This window comes from Drepanopeziza brunnea (genome assembly GCF_022702325.1).
Source record: "Drepanopeziza brunnea f. sp. 'multigermtubi' strain 214-2 chromosome Unknown ctg13, whole genome shotgun sequence".
In the NCBI taxonomy this organism is placed as follows: Eukaryota; Fungi; Ascomycota; class Leotiomycetes; order Helotiales; family Drepanopezizaceae; genus Drepanopeziza; species Drepanopeziza brunnea.
This window is the reverse complement of record NW_027094076.1, coordinates 1,167,743-1,181,428: the sequence shown is the minus strand read 5'-3', so window position 1 is coordinate 1,181,428 and position 13,686 is coordinate 1,167,743. Positions and strand designations below refer to the sequence as shown.

The window sequence follows — 13,686 nt, the reverse complement described above, 5'->3', positions numbered from 1 at the left end:
ATGTGATGACGGACATCCGCAACACACTATGGCATTGTTGAAACGGGCGAGCTTTGCAGTATCGATGATGTAAAGGGAATGTGAAGTGGCGACCACAGACGAAACATCTGACCACACCGACTACATCTCCACACTGGTGACCTCCAGGAACAACCCTCGCGCGGTTGGTGATGTATATATATATATACTGTCCAATCGACATATAAAAAAATACCATCTAATTGACATTTCTCTCCTGGGGATCGCATCTGAACCCCGAATATAATTGCCTGGCGCAATTGAAAACGCAATCACCACAAGCTGCTTGCTATCCAAGAGCCGAGCCGAGCGACCATTGGAGATTCCAGGACATCTCTATACTACAACCACAACATGGGCGGAGGACCAGAGAAGAGCGGATTCAAGGATGAATCAGAGCAGACGCATGTTGTGCCTCCCAAAAAGGGGCCCAAATACATATTCTCATTGTAAGATGAGCTTCACACCCTTAAACTCTAATCACTCGGGAGGACTTGGATGCTAACAACGGTAGTGGCGACTCCTACACGGCGACAAACTTCGACATCAATGGCGAGCAGCCCAGCGCCAAGAACCCCATGGGAAACAACGACATAGGAAACGGTCTGACCAGCGCCCAAGGCCCCGTCTGGATCGAATTCCTCACGAAAAAGTACAACACCAGCCCGGTCCTGACCTACAACTTCGCCGTGGGCGGCGCCTCGATCCCAGACAACTACACCGTGCAGATCCAGGAGATGTACCAGCCCAAATACAGCCGCGACAAGTTCTGGCACGGCTCCAACACCCTGTTCACGTCGTGGATCGGCATCAACGACGTGAGCGATGCGTGGATCAACAAGGACTCGCAGCGCTTGCTCGACCGGCTGGACCAATGGGATGCGTTGATGGAGCAGCTCTGGGACACGGGCGCCCGGAACTTCTTCATCGTCAACAACCCGCCGCTGGAACGCAGCCCGTTCATTGCGGGATTCGGGGAGAGCTCCATCGCCCTCTACAAGAGGAACATCCAGATCTACAACGAGAACCAGGCGAAGCACGTGTCTGCTTTCCGAGAGAAGCACCCCGAGGTAAGTACAAAAAAAAAAAAAAAAAAGAAAGAAAGAAAGAAAGACAAACGTAAAAAGAAAAAGAAAAAACCCCCCCCCCCCCTCTTCCGCCTGGACGTTCTGAGTGCTAAGGGATTAAATACAGGCGACGATCCTGCTGTACGATGTGCATGCTCTCTTCACGAAAGTGATGGACGACCCGCAAAAGTACGGGTTCAAAGACGCCACCTCGATGGACTCGGAGGGGTGCCTGTGGTCTGGGAGTTTCCACATCCTGACGGGCTTTGACGATTTCATCGCGAGAGACATGGCGAAGACCATTGCCGAGTTTGACTTTGCATGAGGAGCCAACAGTCTTGGGGTCCGATGTGGTTGAGGCCGTAGAAAGTAGAAAGTAGAAAGTAGAAAGTAGAAAGTAGAAAAGTAGAAAAGTAGAAAGTAGAAAGTAGAAAGTAGAAAGTAGAAAGTAGAAAAGTAGAAAGTAGAACACAGAAAGTAGTACATAAGCACCAGATTACAACCCGAAGCCCCGAGCCTGGCTCTTCGGGCTGCGAGCACGTCAACGCCAGAGAGAGAGGCCACGTCTCTCGTCTCTCGTCTCCCGTCTCCCGTCTCCCGTCTCGCTCTCTGTGACTTTAGTGTGTCCAAGCGGACGGACCCGATCCCGTGTCTTCCAAGTTCCGTTTCCCTCTAGATCGCGGCAGAGGCGTCTGAAAAGTTGCGCCTGAGCTGCTGCCGCCCTGCCCGCTGGCGATCTACCAAGCTGCCATCTCGTGTCAGCCAGGAAGCCAGCCAGCCAGCTAGCTAGCTACCTCCATGCTTACTTATGACCGAGCTGCCCCCGATTGCCACCGCGATAGGTATGAACCAAGAGATCCCCCGGCGTGGTTCACGATAATCAGGAGCACCGTGGTTGAGTTGGTACATGTGGCGGTGGGAGCACCCATCTCCGCAGAAGAATACAAATGGACCCTCTCGAACCCCTTGTCGAGAATCAAGCCTCGTGTGCTCTTCGAGATCCATCTCAGGAGGAACAGCTTGCCCGCCCCCGAACCGCGATTGACGGAGCCAAAGCAGATGAGTGCCCACTGCTACCAACCCGGGCCTCATCCGCAGCTACTATTTCCCCAATGCATCATCACGTCGGGTCACGTCAAGTACAGCGCACACCTTATATCTGCCACGGAGAGTTCGCAAAGGCATCATCATCTAGGCATCTTTTGCATCTATCTGATCTCACTTCGCTGCATCCAATTATCTCGTGAAGCATCCTTCTCCCTCCCTATAGGCAAGCCTCTCACCACCAGGAAAATACACGCTGATCCAAGCCCCCAAGAGCATTCTCCCATCCGTCCCATCCCTCACTCAAAACCGCACTTTCTTCCGTTCGCATTTGCATTGCACGCCCTGATAGAAAAAGCAATCTGTGCGGGCCTATCACCACCGCTCTCTAGAAATCACTTCACATCCCCTCTGCATAATTTTTCACCCCCGCCACTATGCTACCACCCGAAAATGCAAAAAAAAAAAGTAAAAGTATTTCCCCAAACGCCAGGTGCTGCATGATCCCAAGGAAAAGAACAGCAGCGGGAAAATCAGAAATGAAGTAAGCAAAGTGTCGTTCTCTGTTGACGATGTGCTCGAAATTTCCCGACCTCGCAATATTCCCAAACGCCTGGATGCAGCCAAAGGTCTTGTTTTTTCTTTTCACGAGTAAGTCTCGCATATTGTACAGAGAAAGTGGAAACCGGACTGTAATTTCAGTTGCGAGGAGATGTTGGGGAGAACTGAGGACTACGGAGATGTTAGTGAGAGTGGTCAGCAGCAATGGGGAGAAGAAAATACCTAGTCGGCGAGTAGGAGGGACTGGTGGGAGAGTACTTCGGCGAAGTGGCAACTCCTCCTTGTGCCGGCGAAGTCGGACTCCAGTTGGGACTTGACGGGCTATAGACAGGGCTGGTCGGAGAAAGCCCAGAGCCAGGCGACGTCTTGGTACCCGAGAAGTTTGGAGACGTAGGGCTGTAATTTGGGGACGTGGGCGAATAGCTGGGTGACGTGGGGCTGTACGACGGCGAGCTGGGCGACACATGAAGGTTTGGAGATGTCGGAGAGTAGTTTGGCGATGTGGGACTGTACGACGGCGAGGTCGGGGATACGAACGACGGACTCGTAGGGCTGTATGCGGGACTGGTTGGGGTGAACGCAGGGCTGACAGGGCTGAACCGGGGCGACGCAACATTATATCCGGGGCTGGAGACATTCATCATTGGAGAGGTTGGAGAGTAACCCGGAGATGTTGGAGAAAATCCTGGCGACACTGGGCTTGTGCTGAACGGACTTGTAGGCGAGTAACCTCCACCAGGGCTTCGCGCGGTGTACGGGCTCTGGTTGCTAAAGCCATTGGCATCCGAGTAGGCAGTCGCGAAACCTCCGGGGGTAGCTGAGCCGCCTGACTGAATGGGAGAGAAATTCGAATCGTAATCCGGAGTGCCAATGCCGAGGTAGCCACCATCGCTAAGAGGAGACGAAGAGTCATATGGCGTAGCAGCACCACCATCAGCGCCCTTGACTGCCAGACCAGGCATGAGGCCCATTCTGCCGTTATCGGAGATGACCGTCTCGAGCATCTTGGGATCGAGAAGCACATCGAGCTCTCCGGTACCCATCGGCGCAAGTTGGCCCAGCATGACGTTCTCGGAGATACCACGGCAGTCATCAAGCTCCCCAACAGCAGCCGCCTCGAGGAGAATTTCTACAGTCTCCTCGAAGGAACATCTCATCAACGCACCGGTGTCAGCACGGTTGATACCATGACGAGTGATAGCCATGAGATGACCACGGGATGTCATGACATCTACCAAAAGCGCCAAATGGCGATGGTTGACATAAGAACCATCGAAAGCAAGCACCTGTGTCAATTCACGCATCAGCGCAGAGCGGGTCGCCTCAATACCGAAGACCTGGAACACCTGAATGAAGTGATTCGAGTACGTGCGAGTGGTGTCAACTCCAGGAATAGTGAGAACATCACCAAGTTCTGTTCCAGATGTATCGAGGTACCATTCTTCGCAGCGTGGATCATCCTTAGACGCTAACAGGCCACCGGCAGGGGTCTCGATGAGCTTAGTTTCCTTGTTCAAGAAGGCTCTGTCAACACCTTTGACACCACGGAGGGTAAGCGTGTCAAGTATATGGGCTTCGAGACGCTTGAGCATGATGTCCTGCTCAATGTCGTCATCCTCAAATTTGGAGTCGCTCTGGTTGATCATTCGAATACGGATAACCTGTTCCTCGGCATTGTTGTCACTGAAGATGACGGCCAAGTCTTTTTGATAAGCCTCCTTGATCTTTGTCGCGACATCTTCAACCCGCAGGCCCTTATCCAGCATCTTCTGACGGTCAAGGACCAGACGGAGAAGCCATCTGGATTGATTATCGGGAGCATCATGACTGTCATCGGGGATGATGAAGTAGGACTCTACCATGTCCAAATCATCCTCTATTGTCGTAGACTGAATATCAGGATCGTGGTAGATCTCAGTAGCAGCGGTGACAGAGCGCAGGTTTGTGTGCTCAACAGCGCTTCGCAGGAGCTTGGCAGACTCTTGGTTACCATTGCCTTCCAGGTAGACAACCATGGAAGGAGTCTTAATGTTAGTGGCAACGTTGAGAATCTCCTTTAGACGAGGTACACCAAGTGTGACGTTCTTGGAAGACACACCAGCGAAATGGAAAGTGTTGAGTGTCATCTGAGTAGCGGGCTCTCCAATGGACTGGGCTGCAAGAACACCAACCATCTCTCCGGGGTTAACTAAAGCTCTCATGAATCGGTTCTCGATTTCTCCCAGAACATGGGCGAAGGCGAGCTTGTTGAGGCGCATTTGCAGGGCGACACGCTTGTATGCAAGACGGGACCGCACTTGTGCCTTGATCAACAACGTAGCGTTAGTCTGAGCCTCCACTGACAGCTCGTCCTCTCCTCGAACGATGATCATGCGGTCCAGCAACTGCCTGACCGCTGGGATGACATCTGCTGGATGCAGGTCACTTCGGTGAGAATCGTCAACCTTGAACAGTCTCTTGGCGCTGTCGATGATTCGGACAATGTTCAGCGGCAACTGCATCGATTCGTCATCCTTTTTCTTCCAGTTGACGTAACGGAGCATCTTGCGATCCTCCAAGAGCTGTTCGTACTCCTCGTCGAGGAGTTGCTGCATTTCGAGATCGCCTGCGAGATCGTTTGCGCGTTCGAGGAGATCTGGGGAAATTGGGTTGCGGTCATCCATAACGTCGAGACGATAACGAGCGGCGAACTTCTTGTCGTCCAAATTGATATGGTCAACCTTCTGCTTCTCGATGTGCACACCATCAAGACCATCCTCTCCGTAGACAAACTGCACGATATCTCCGAGGGAGTTTCGCACGGTTCCATCATACTTGGCCATCACATCTTCCAAAGCCTTGACGAGACGACGTTGGATGTATCCCGTCTCAGCAGTCTTCACGGCAGTGTCGATCAAACCTTCACGACCAGCCATTGCGTGGAAGAAGAACTCGGTGGGTGTCAAGCCTCGGAGGTACGAGTTCTCGACGAAGCCGCGAGACTCTGGAGAGTAGTCGTCCTTGGTAAAATGAGGCAAGGTTCGATACTTGAAGCCGAAGGGAATCCGCTTTCCTTCAACGGATTGCTGTCCGACCAATGCAGTCATCTGAGAAATGTTGATGGTGGATCCCTTGGAACCGGATCTAGCCATGGTGACAGCGTTGTTATTATCTTTCAGACTACCCTCAGTCTTGGTACCAGCTTGATCACGAGCGGTGTTCAAGGCCTTGGAGACCTGGGACTCAAAAGTCTCACGAACATTCATTCCTGGGAGAGATTCGAGCTGATTTGCAGTAGCCATTGCAGTCAACTTGGCAACCTCTTCTTTCTGTGCCCCAATGGCGCCTTCAATCTTGGCAATCGTGGACTTGTCAGGGACTGTGTCACCGATACCGATACTGAAACCATTGTGAAGAAGCCAGTAATTGACGACTCGCTGACAACCGTTGAAAAAGGCCATTGCGGCATCAGAACCCATCTCGTTGAAAATGATGTGGATGATACCACCACTGGTTGCACCAATGTTCTTCTTGGCCATCAAGCCGTACATCAGCTCTCCTTCGTGAACCAAAAGCCCGTCATCCTTGAGGGGAGCATCTTCGCGACCGTCGTTAGGCATATTGAGATTGACAATCTTAGGGATGATCATGCTGACAACCTGCTTTCCGGTCCATCGTGGTCTTGGCTTCAGGATGGCAGGTTGTGGAATGACTCCGTCCCATTCCGGAACCCAAAGGAGGATGTTCATCAAGTGCTCCTTGGTGACAAAGCAATCTCTTCTGCACATCTTATAAACACCAGCGAGAGTATCCTGTACAATACCCATAAGAGGGCCGTTCCGCTGGGGCGAGACAATGTTCAGGGGAACCATGCAGAGATTCATGATCTCGGCTCGGGTCTCCTCGGTTTGCGGGACATGCAAATTCATTTCGTCACCATCGAAATCGGCGTTGTAGGGCGAAGTAACCGACAAGTTGAGACGGAAAGTTGAGTAGGGCATCACTCGGACTCTGTGACCCATCATGGACTCCTTGTGCAGAGAGGGTTGGCGATTGAAGACGATGAAGTCTCCATCAACAATATGTCTCTCGACCTTCCAGCCATACTCCAACGAGATTGCTCCAGCACGCTTGTGATGTCGAAGATCGATACGGCTACCATCCGAACGGACAACGTACTTGGCTCCAGGGTGCTCGTTGGGACCATTCTCGACCAGTTGATGCAGCTTTCCGATGTTGTATGGCGTCACGGTTTCAGGATATGTAAGAGTCCGCGCAATACTTCTCGGCACACCGACCTCGTCCAAAGACAAATTCGGATCTCCCGTGATGACGGTACGTGCCGAGAAATCCACACGCTTACCCATCAAGTTACCACGAAGACGACCTTCCTTACCCTTTAGGCGGGCGCGGATGGACTTGACAGGTCTGCCAGACTTCTGTAGAGCTTGAGGCTGGCCAGCAATATCGTTGTCCATGTATGTAGCAACGTGATACTGCAGCAGCTTCTCGAAATCAGACAGGATATGAGCTGGGGAGCCCTCCTGCTGTGCCTGCCTAACATTGCCATTGGCGCGAATGATATCGCCGAGCTTGTATGTCAAATCATCTTCTCCTCGCATTCCTTGACTTGTACCATCCATGGAAATACTTGGTCGGACAGGTGGAGGAGGAACTGGAAGGACGGTAATGATCATCCACTCGGGACGTGCGTAGTCGTTACTCAACCCGAGGTCGAAGATTTCTGATGTGGAAATGCTTCGGAAGACATTCAAAGCCATTTCTGGCGTGATGGCTCGCTTCTCTGGTTGAGCACCCTCATTGTCCTCATCCTTAGGAACCTTCCAAGTGCCGAACAGCTCGAGAGCCACCTGGCGCACTTCAGGCTGTGTGTTTCCGCAACCCCCATGAGCGCGCTTGGCCAAATCCTTCGGGTCAACGCTGCCATCCGCGCCTTCTTGCGAAGCGTCACTGTCGCAGATCATCTTGGGCTTACAAAGTCGCCATATGGTATCGAATCTTCGCTTGGGATCTCGAATATTGACTGCAGCTTTGTAGGCCGGGTTACTCTGAAATCTTGACGTTAGCAAAGAACCACCACAAGAGATCAGGCACGCATTGCGGGCTACTGACTCTGTCTAGCAGTACTCTACCACAGTTGTGGCAGACCATCTCCAGCAGCTTCTTGGTCTTCTTCAAAAATCCAGGATGGTAGACAGGCTTGGCTAATTCGATGTGACCAAAATGACCGGGACACTCGGACATATTCTGGTCACAAGTGGCGCATTTAAACTGTCTATCGATGGATCCCAGGCGCGGGTCATTCAATCCCTGATCGCGCGGCTTCGTTCGAGTCTCGTCCATCGTCTCGGGGTAAAGAATATGGCATACGCTCATGTTCTTGATCTCTTCAGGAGAGAGCAGGCCGAACTGCACCTCCTGGATGGTTCGGAGGGGCGCATCGGAGTGCGTAAAGATGAGGTTTGCCATATTGACGGATGAGAGGGTTCACCTCGTGTGGCAAACAGGGGGGGTTGAGGCTTCGGCGCAGCGCGGCTGTGGAGTCAAGGCGGTCGCGAAGGTTGTTCAGGTCGCAGAACAGTGATAGATACAGAAGTAATCGACGCGCGCGATGGGAGAGAAGGTTGTTGTGCGAAGGCGCTGGAGGCAGCCGAGGCCAGAGGCCTGTTCAAAGCCTTCAGGTGTCCGACTGTGAGAGATCCAGAGCGAGGCGGCGGGCGACTTCGTAGAGAGGGTGTATGGTATTGCTTCCTCGTAAGAAAGACTGTCGAAGAGGAATGCACGATATCGGACGCGCGATTCCTGTTTGTTGTGGTGTTGACGTCGATGGGTGGGTGATGCGTGGAAGGAGCGCGTTGTTGCACGGGTAAGTAGAAGTTCTCCGGAATAGAGCAGAGCAGAGCCTCAAGAAGCGCGCTAGCTCTCGTTGTGGTTTAGCGTCTTGGCATAATCATGAGCTCCGCACATAGGGACCTCTACCGTACTTAAGTACTGGCACGCCACACACTGCCACACTGCCACTGCCACTGTGGCTGAATCGCTTTGTTTCAACTTGGGTTCTTTCCCTGCACAGGGGTTCGAAATGCCGTTGGAATGATGGATTTATCTCAACAACATATACCGGTATTTTGGGCTGGGAATAGCCTCCCAAGGCGAGAGCTTACGTTATCACGATGATGGTGATGGAGATCACGTGACTACACACCTGGTATATGGCTTCGGCTTCGGCTTCACCTTCAGCTTTAGCTTCACCTTTACCTTCACCTTTACCTTCACCTTCACCACCTTCACCATCTTCACCTTCACCTTCACCTTCGCCTTCACCTTCAGCTTTAGCTTCACCTTTACCTTCACCTTTACCTTCACCTTCACCACCTTCACCATCTTCACCTTCACCTTCACCTTCGCCTTCACCTTCAGCTTCAAGCTTTTCCCTTCACTACAAGCTATATCGATGATACCCAATGCGTTCAATCATCCATCGTGATGAAATGAATCAGGTAGGACTTTCACCAGGTCCCTACTCTGGCCCATCGCTGTACTTACTAGCTTGGGGACGTCCCCCACTTGCTCCTGATCTACTACCTACCTTTCAAGCATGGATTTTCCAAAGCGTTCAGATTATCATTCCTAGTATACTATCAGATACATACTTCTCTTTCTCCGCTACGTACATGTTTCTCACTCATCGCATTGTTCTCCCATCAAGATCGTCGGTCTTATATTGCCTTGCGTGTATTCATTATCGTGTGTTTCTCAAGATTATATTTTCCGAGCGGTTGTCTCTACAAACCGTCTGACGAATGAACCCCCATGCTCCTTTAGAGTTCAATGATGCACTGCGAAGCTGGCAATAGTACCGGTACCCGACAGGACTGCGATTGCGGGTCACGTGTGAACATTACCGGGTCGCAAGTTTGCAACCTTCCTGTCAAAGATACGACCCACACACGAAGGCATCTTGTTTTCGCTTTTTCCCTTTCTGGGTACGTACACCTTCAGCCATTACTAATTAAGCGCGAAATGCGCAGAATTAAAGGGTCTTGATCCCTGAGATCAGTACACTTTACCTCCTTAACATTTCAAAGTACTTCTAACGTCCTCAAATATGCTCAAGCGAAACCGAGGTCCAGATAGGCGTTGGTACCTGCGTTTCCGCTCATAATTGCTCAGTAGAACCACGGAATAAGAGTTCGTGTTCCAAGGGCCAAATGGAGCCCCTCCTGGACCCTCACACTTAGTAGTATAAATCACCAGTTTTTAGAGTTTCAACTGGATATCTTTGCCGATACAGCATGGGTTTTGAAAGACATTTACTTCATTCGCTTTGGCCGAATGCAATTAAGATGCATACGATCCGAGCCCCAGAGAATCACCGTCTTGAGCTAACTCAAAATGATCTCCGGGACTTCCAAGCGTCCGTCTGCAGTCTGGATTTGGAATGTGCGAATACCCACAGCGAGTTAATGCATGCTCTATATCTCTATCACTACTAGTGCTTTGGGACTTGCAACACTTTATATACAAACCAACTATCGGCACCTCAAGATGGAAATCTGAGCATTAGCCTTACCGTAGACTCCTATTGAGAACGTCTTTTCCAAGCTTCAGACGCTTTCTTAACACTGTCACCATGGTAGCTTTCTCCAGATCAGCCGCCATTCTCGCGGCTGCCCGGCTCTTGTCCACTGTTGCTGCCGAAAATGCAACCAATGTCAACAGTACTATCATCCCCGGAGCCTACATTGTTGAGCTTGCCCCTTCTCAGGTACGTCCAGAAAATTTACTCGGAGCCAGTCCTTGTATTTATTGAATAAAATGCTAGGATCAAGATAGCTTCTACTCTGAGCTTGAGGGCTCGATCGGCGACACCGTCACAGCCAGCCGGAACCTCACGTTCTCGCTCTTCAAAGGCGTCTCATTCCGTACCTCAACCTCTGACGATACTACTTCCGACTCCATCGCCGCTCTCCCCGGTGTTATCAACATCTGGCCTGTCAAGCACTTCGCCGCCCCCGCGCCCATCGTTGAATGGACAGGACGCGGGCTTCCACTAAACAAGCGTGCTGACGATGTCAACAGTGCATACTCTCCGCATATTATGTCTCAAGTGGACAGACTGCACAATGAAGGCATATACGGCACAGGGCTGAAAATCGCGGTCATTGACACCGGCGTTGATTACACGCATCCAGCTCTCGGCGGCTGCTTTGGCCCAGGATGTGTGGTGAGCTATGGCTATGATTTTGTTGGTGACAATTTTACCGGCGACAACACTCCAGTTCCTGACGATGATCCGAGAGAAACCTGCAGAGGCCACGGAACCCACGTGGCGGGTATAATTGCAGCTCAGCCCAATGCTGGAACACCACTAGGTTTCACGGGAGTATCCCCGAATGTCACCTTGGGAGCTTATCGCGTATTTGGGTGCGCTGGGGATGCAACCACCTCAGACGTTCTTATCGAAGCTACTATTCGGGCGTATGAAGATGGTAGCGATATCATAACCGCTTCTCTTGGCTTCCCAAGTGGATGGGCTCAAGACGCATGGGCTACGACTGTCTCGCGAATCGTCGCCGCTGGTGTTCCTTGCACTGTAGCAGCTGGTAATGAAGCGACTAAGATGGGAATCTTCGCTGCAAGTGATGCATCAGTCGGGAACGGGGTTTTCTCGCTTTCATCTGTCGGTAACACCCAACAACCTACCTACAATAGCGATACGCAGACAGTATTCTCACCCGATGATCCCGTGAATGGAGGGTTTTTAAGCTACTTCTCATCGTCAGTACAATGTCCCTTTCACTTGTAGTTTCAAGAGGCGGAGATAAGAGCCTCACTTCGGAGGAATTTTCAGCCAAATGCTAAAAAGCCAAATAGCTGGGGCCCAACCTGGGAGCTAGAAATGAAGCCTAGCTTCGGCGCTCCAGGTGGCAACATTCTCTCAACCTACCCAGGCGGCAGCTATGCCGTTCTCTCGGGAACTTCAAGTATGTACAACTCCCCACCTATCTCCACCAATCTTCTGATATTCCAGCTCTCAGGGCATTCTGTCGTAGCCTGAGATCCTCAGACATGACTCCAAATCCTTGAGCATCACAGCACTGACTTTTATGGAGTGTCCACACCCTTCACGGCCGGCGTCTTAGCACTCATTGCCCAGGTGCGCGGTATCGAAACTCTTCGCAACCCACAATTGCTCGAGATCCTCCTATCGAGCACCTCAAACGCCAATATGCACCACAACTCCCTGCGCGGCACCAATTTCCCCTGGCTCGCGTCCGTCGCCCAACAAGGCGCCGGCCTGATCCAAGCACACAACGCTGCATATCTCACGACCATCCTCGACACCTCCAATATCGCTCTGAACGACTCAGATAACTTCGTGTCCGAGAAGACTATCACCATTACCAACACTGGCAACGAAGCAGCGACCTACAGCTTCGGCCACCGCTCCGCCATCAGCATCTTCGCCCTCTATGCAAACTCCATTTTCCGCGAAAGCTACATGGCCGAGACGGTCGAAGCCTTCGCCAGCCTGACCTTCTCCCCGCCCAGCCTCTCCATCCCGGCCGGCCAGAAACAATCCGTGAGCATATCCTTCACGGCCCCCGACACCGGCGCGCCTGCCCGCCTCCCCGTCTACTCGGGCTTCATCACCATCAACGGGACCCAAGGCGAGAACCTCGCGGTGCCATACCTGGGCGTCGCCGGCAGCATGCTAGCCGCCACCGTCATGAACCCAGCCCAGATGGACTTCTTCAGCGTCGTGAACGGCGACACCATATACGAAGTCCTCAAGGCCGACGTGACATTCGTTCTCCCCGTGCCCCCGGAAGGAACGCCCACGCTGGCGCCGAACCTCACCAATGCCCTCGAGCCCGGCCGGCTGCCGGCCCCCGTCGTGATCCTGATATTGGGCTCTCCCCTCCTGCGGGTCGAGATCGTGCCCATCGGCGCGTGTGCCGACTGCGAGGTGCATGACGTGCTGGGCCTCCGCAGCATCGGGAATACCGCGGGGATGCCCACGACGTACAACAGCCCGACGGGACTGACCACCTCGTGGGACGGGCAGCTGGACAGCGGCGCATACGCGCCAGCGGGGAGATACAAGATTGTTGTCATGGCGCTGCACATCTTCGGCGACGCGACCAACGCGGAGCATTATGATACCTGGGAGTCGCCCGAGTTTAATATTGTCTATCAGGATTAAAAGTCTCTCCACGTAGTCAGTGATTAGACACCTACCTACCTAATCGAAGAAAGTGAATGTAAATATAAGAGGAGGACCAAAAGCTACTAGTTTTATTTTAATGTCATATTACGACCGAAAAATATTGGAAAGATAAGGGGCGATGCCGAGATATCGTACTGTGGTGGTGGCGTGCTGCCGCGAGCTTTGGCTAATCGACTGCTCATTACCAACCAGTCAACGGCTCAGCCGCTTCACATACTTACCACCCAAGGGAGCGTTATTTACCTAATGACCCAAAACAAAACAGTGAAAAATTTACATACAAGCGAGCATTCACCCAGCCCCCCTTCCCCCCATGATCTCCGAATGAAAACTCGAGGTTTTCTCTGCCGCTGAAGAGAGGCTCTTCGTTCTCGCAACCCCTGATTCCCCTCGTGCGCGCTCTCTCATCAAGATTCAAGACCAGGCCCGCGCGATAGTATTGCCACGCCACGCTCTCTCGTGTAAGCAGCGAAGTCCCGCCGTCTCCTACGACTTCCCTCCGCTGCTGCTGCTGCTGCTGCTGCTGCTGCTGCTGCTGCTGATGATGGAGCGTGATAATGATGATGGACCGTGTAAGCAAGAGGGTACCTCTCTCTGAACCGCTCTTCGGCCGTCAGGATCATCTTGTCTTCTCCAGGGGAGGTTCCAAGCTAGGGAGGAGGGAGACGAGATCCTGTGATGGTTAGACGTCCCTTACCTCCGTCTTCCACTCGTGGGTGAGAAAGGTCACAAACGAGTATCTATTCCATAACGGTTGAATGA

General features: G+C 52.3%; 3 protein-coding genes across 3 annotated transcripts; 2 read left to right on the top strand and 1 right to left on the bottom strand.

Annotated features, from left to right (window-relative positions):
• Positions 1-372: 372 nt before the first annotated feature.
• Positions 373-1,410, top strand: L3040_007456 (uncharacterized protein; the record flags this gene model as incomplete). The annotated part of the gene is made up of 3 exons (XM_007291341.1): positions 373-467; positions 533-1,088; positions 1,213-1,410. 3 exons carry the CDS (start codon positions 373-375, stop codon positions 1,408-1,410), a joined length of 849 nt encoding a protein of 282 aa, XP_007291403.1.
• A 1,417-nt stretch (positions 1,411-2,827) lies between these two features.
• Positions 2,828-8,159, bottom strand: L3040_007455 (DNA-directed RNA polymerase II subunit RPB1; the record flags this gene model as incomplete). The annotated part of the gene is made up of 3 exons (XM_007291342.1): positions 2,828-2,861; positions 2,913-7,738; positions 7,803-8,159. The coding sequence occupies 3 exons, from the start codon at positions 8,157-8,159 to the stop codon at positions 2,828-2,830; spliced, it is 5,217 nt and encodes a 1,738-aa protein (XP_007291404.1).
• Positions 8,160-10,323: 2,164 nt separating this feature from the next.
• Positions 10,324-12,900, top strand: L3040_007454 (uncharacterized protein; the record flags this gene model as incomplete). The annotated part of the gene is made up of 4 exons (XM_007291343.1): positions 10,324-10,458; positions 10,516-11,471; positions 11,568-11,677; positions 11,807-12,900. The coding sequence occupies 4 exons, from the start codon at positions 10,324-10,326 to the stop codon at positions 12,898-12,900; spliced, it is 2,295 nt and encodes a 764-aa protein (XP_007291405.1).
• Between the last annotated feature and the right edge of the window lie 786 nt (positions 12,901-13,686).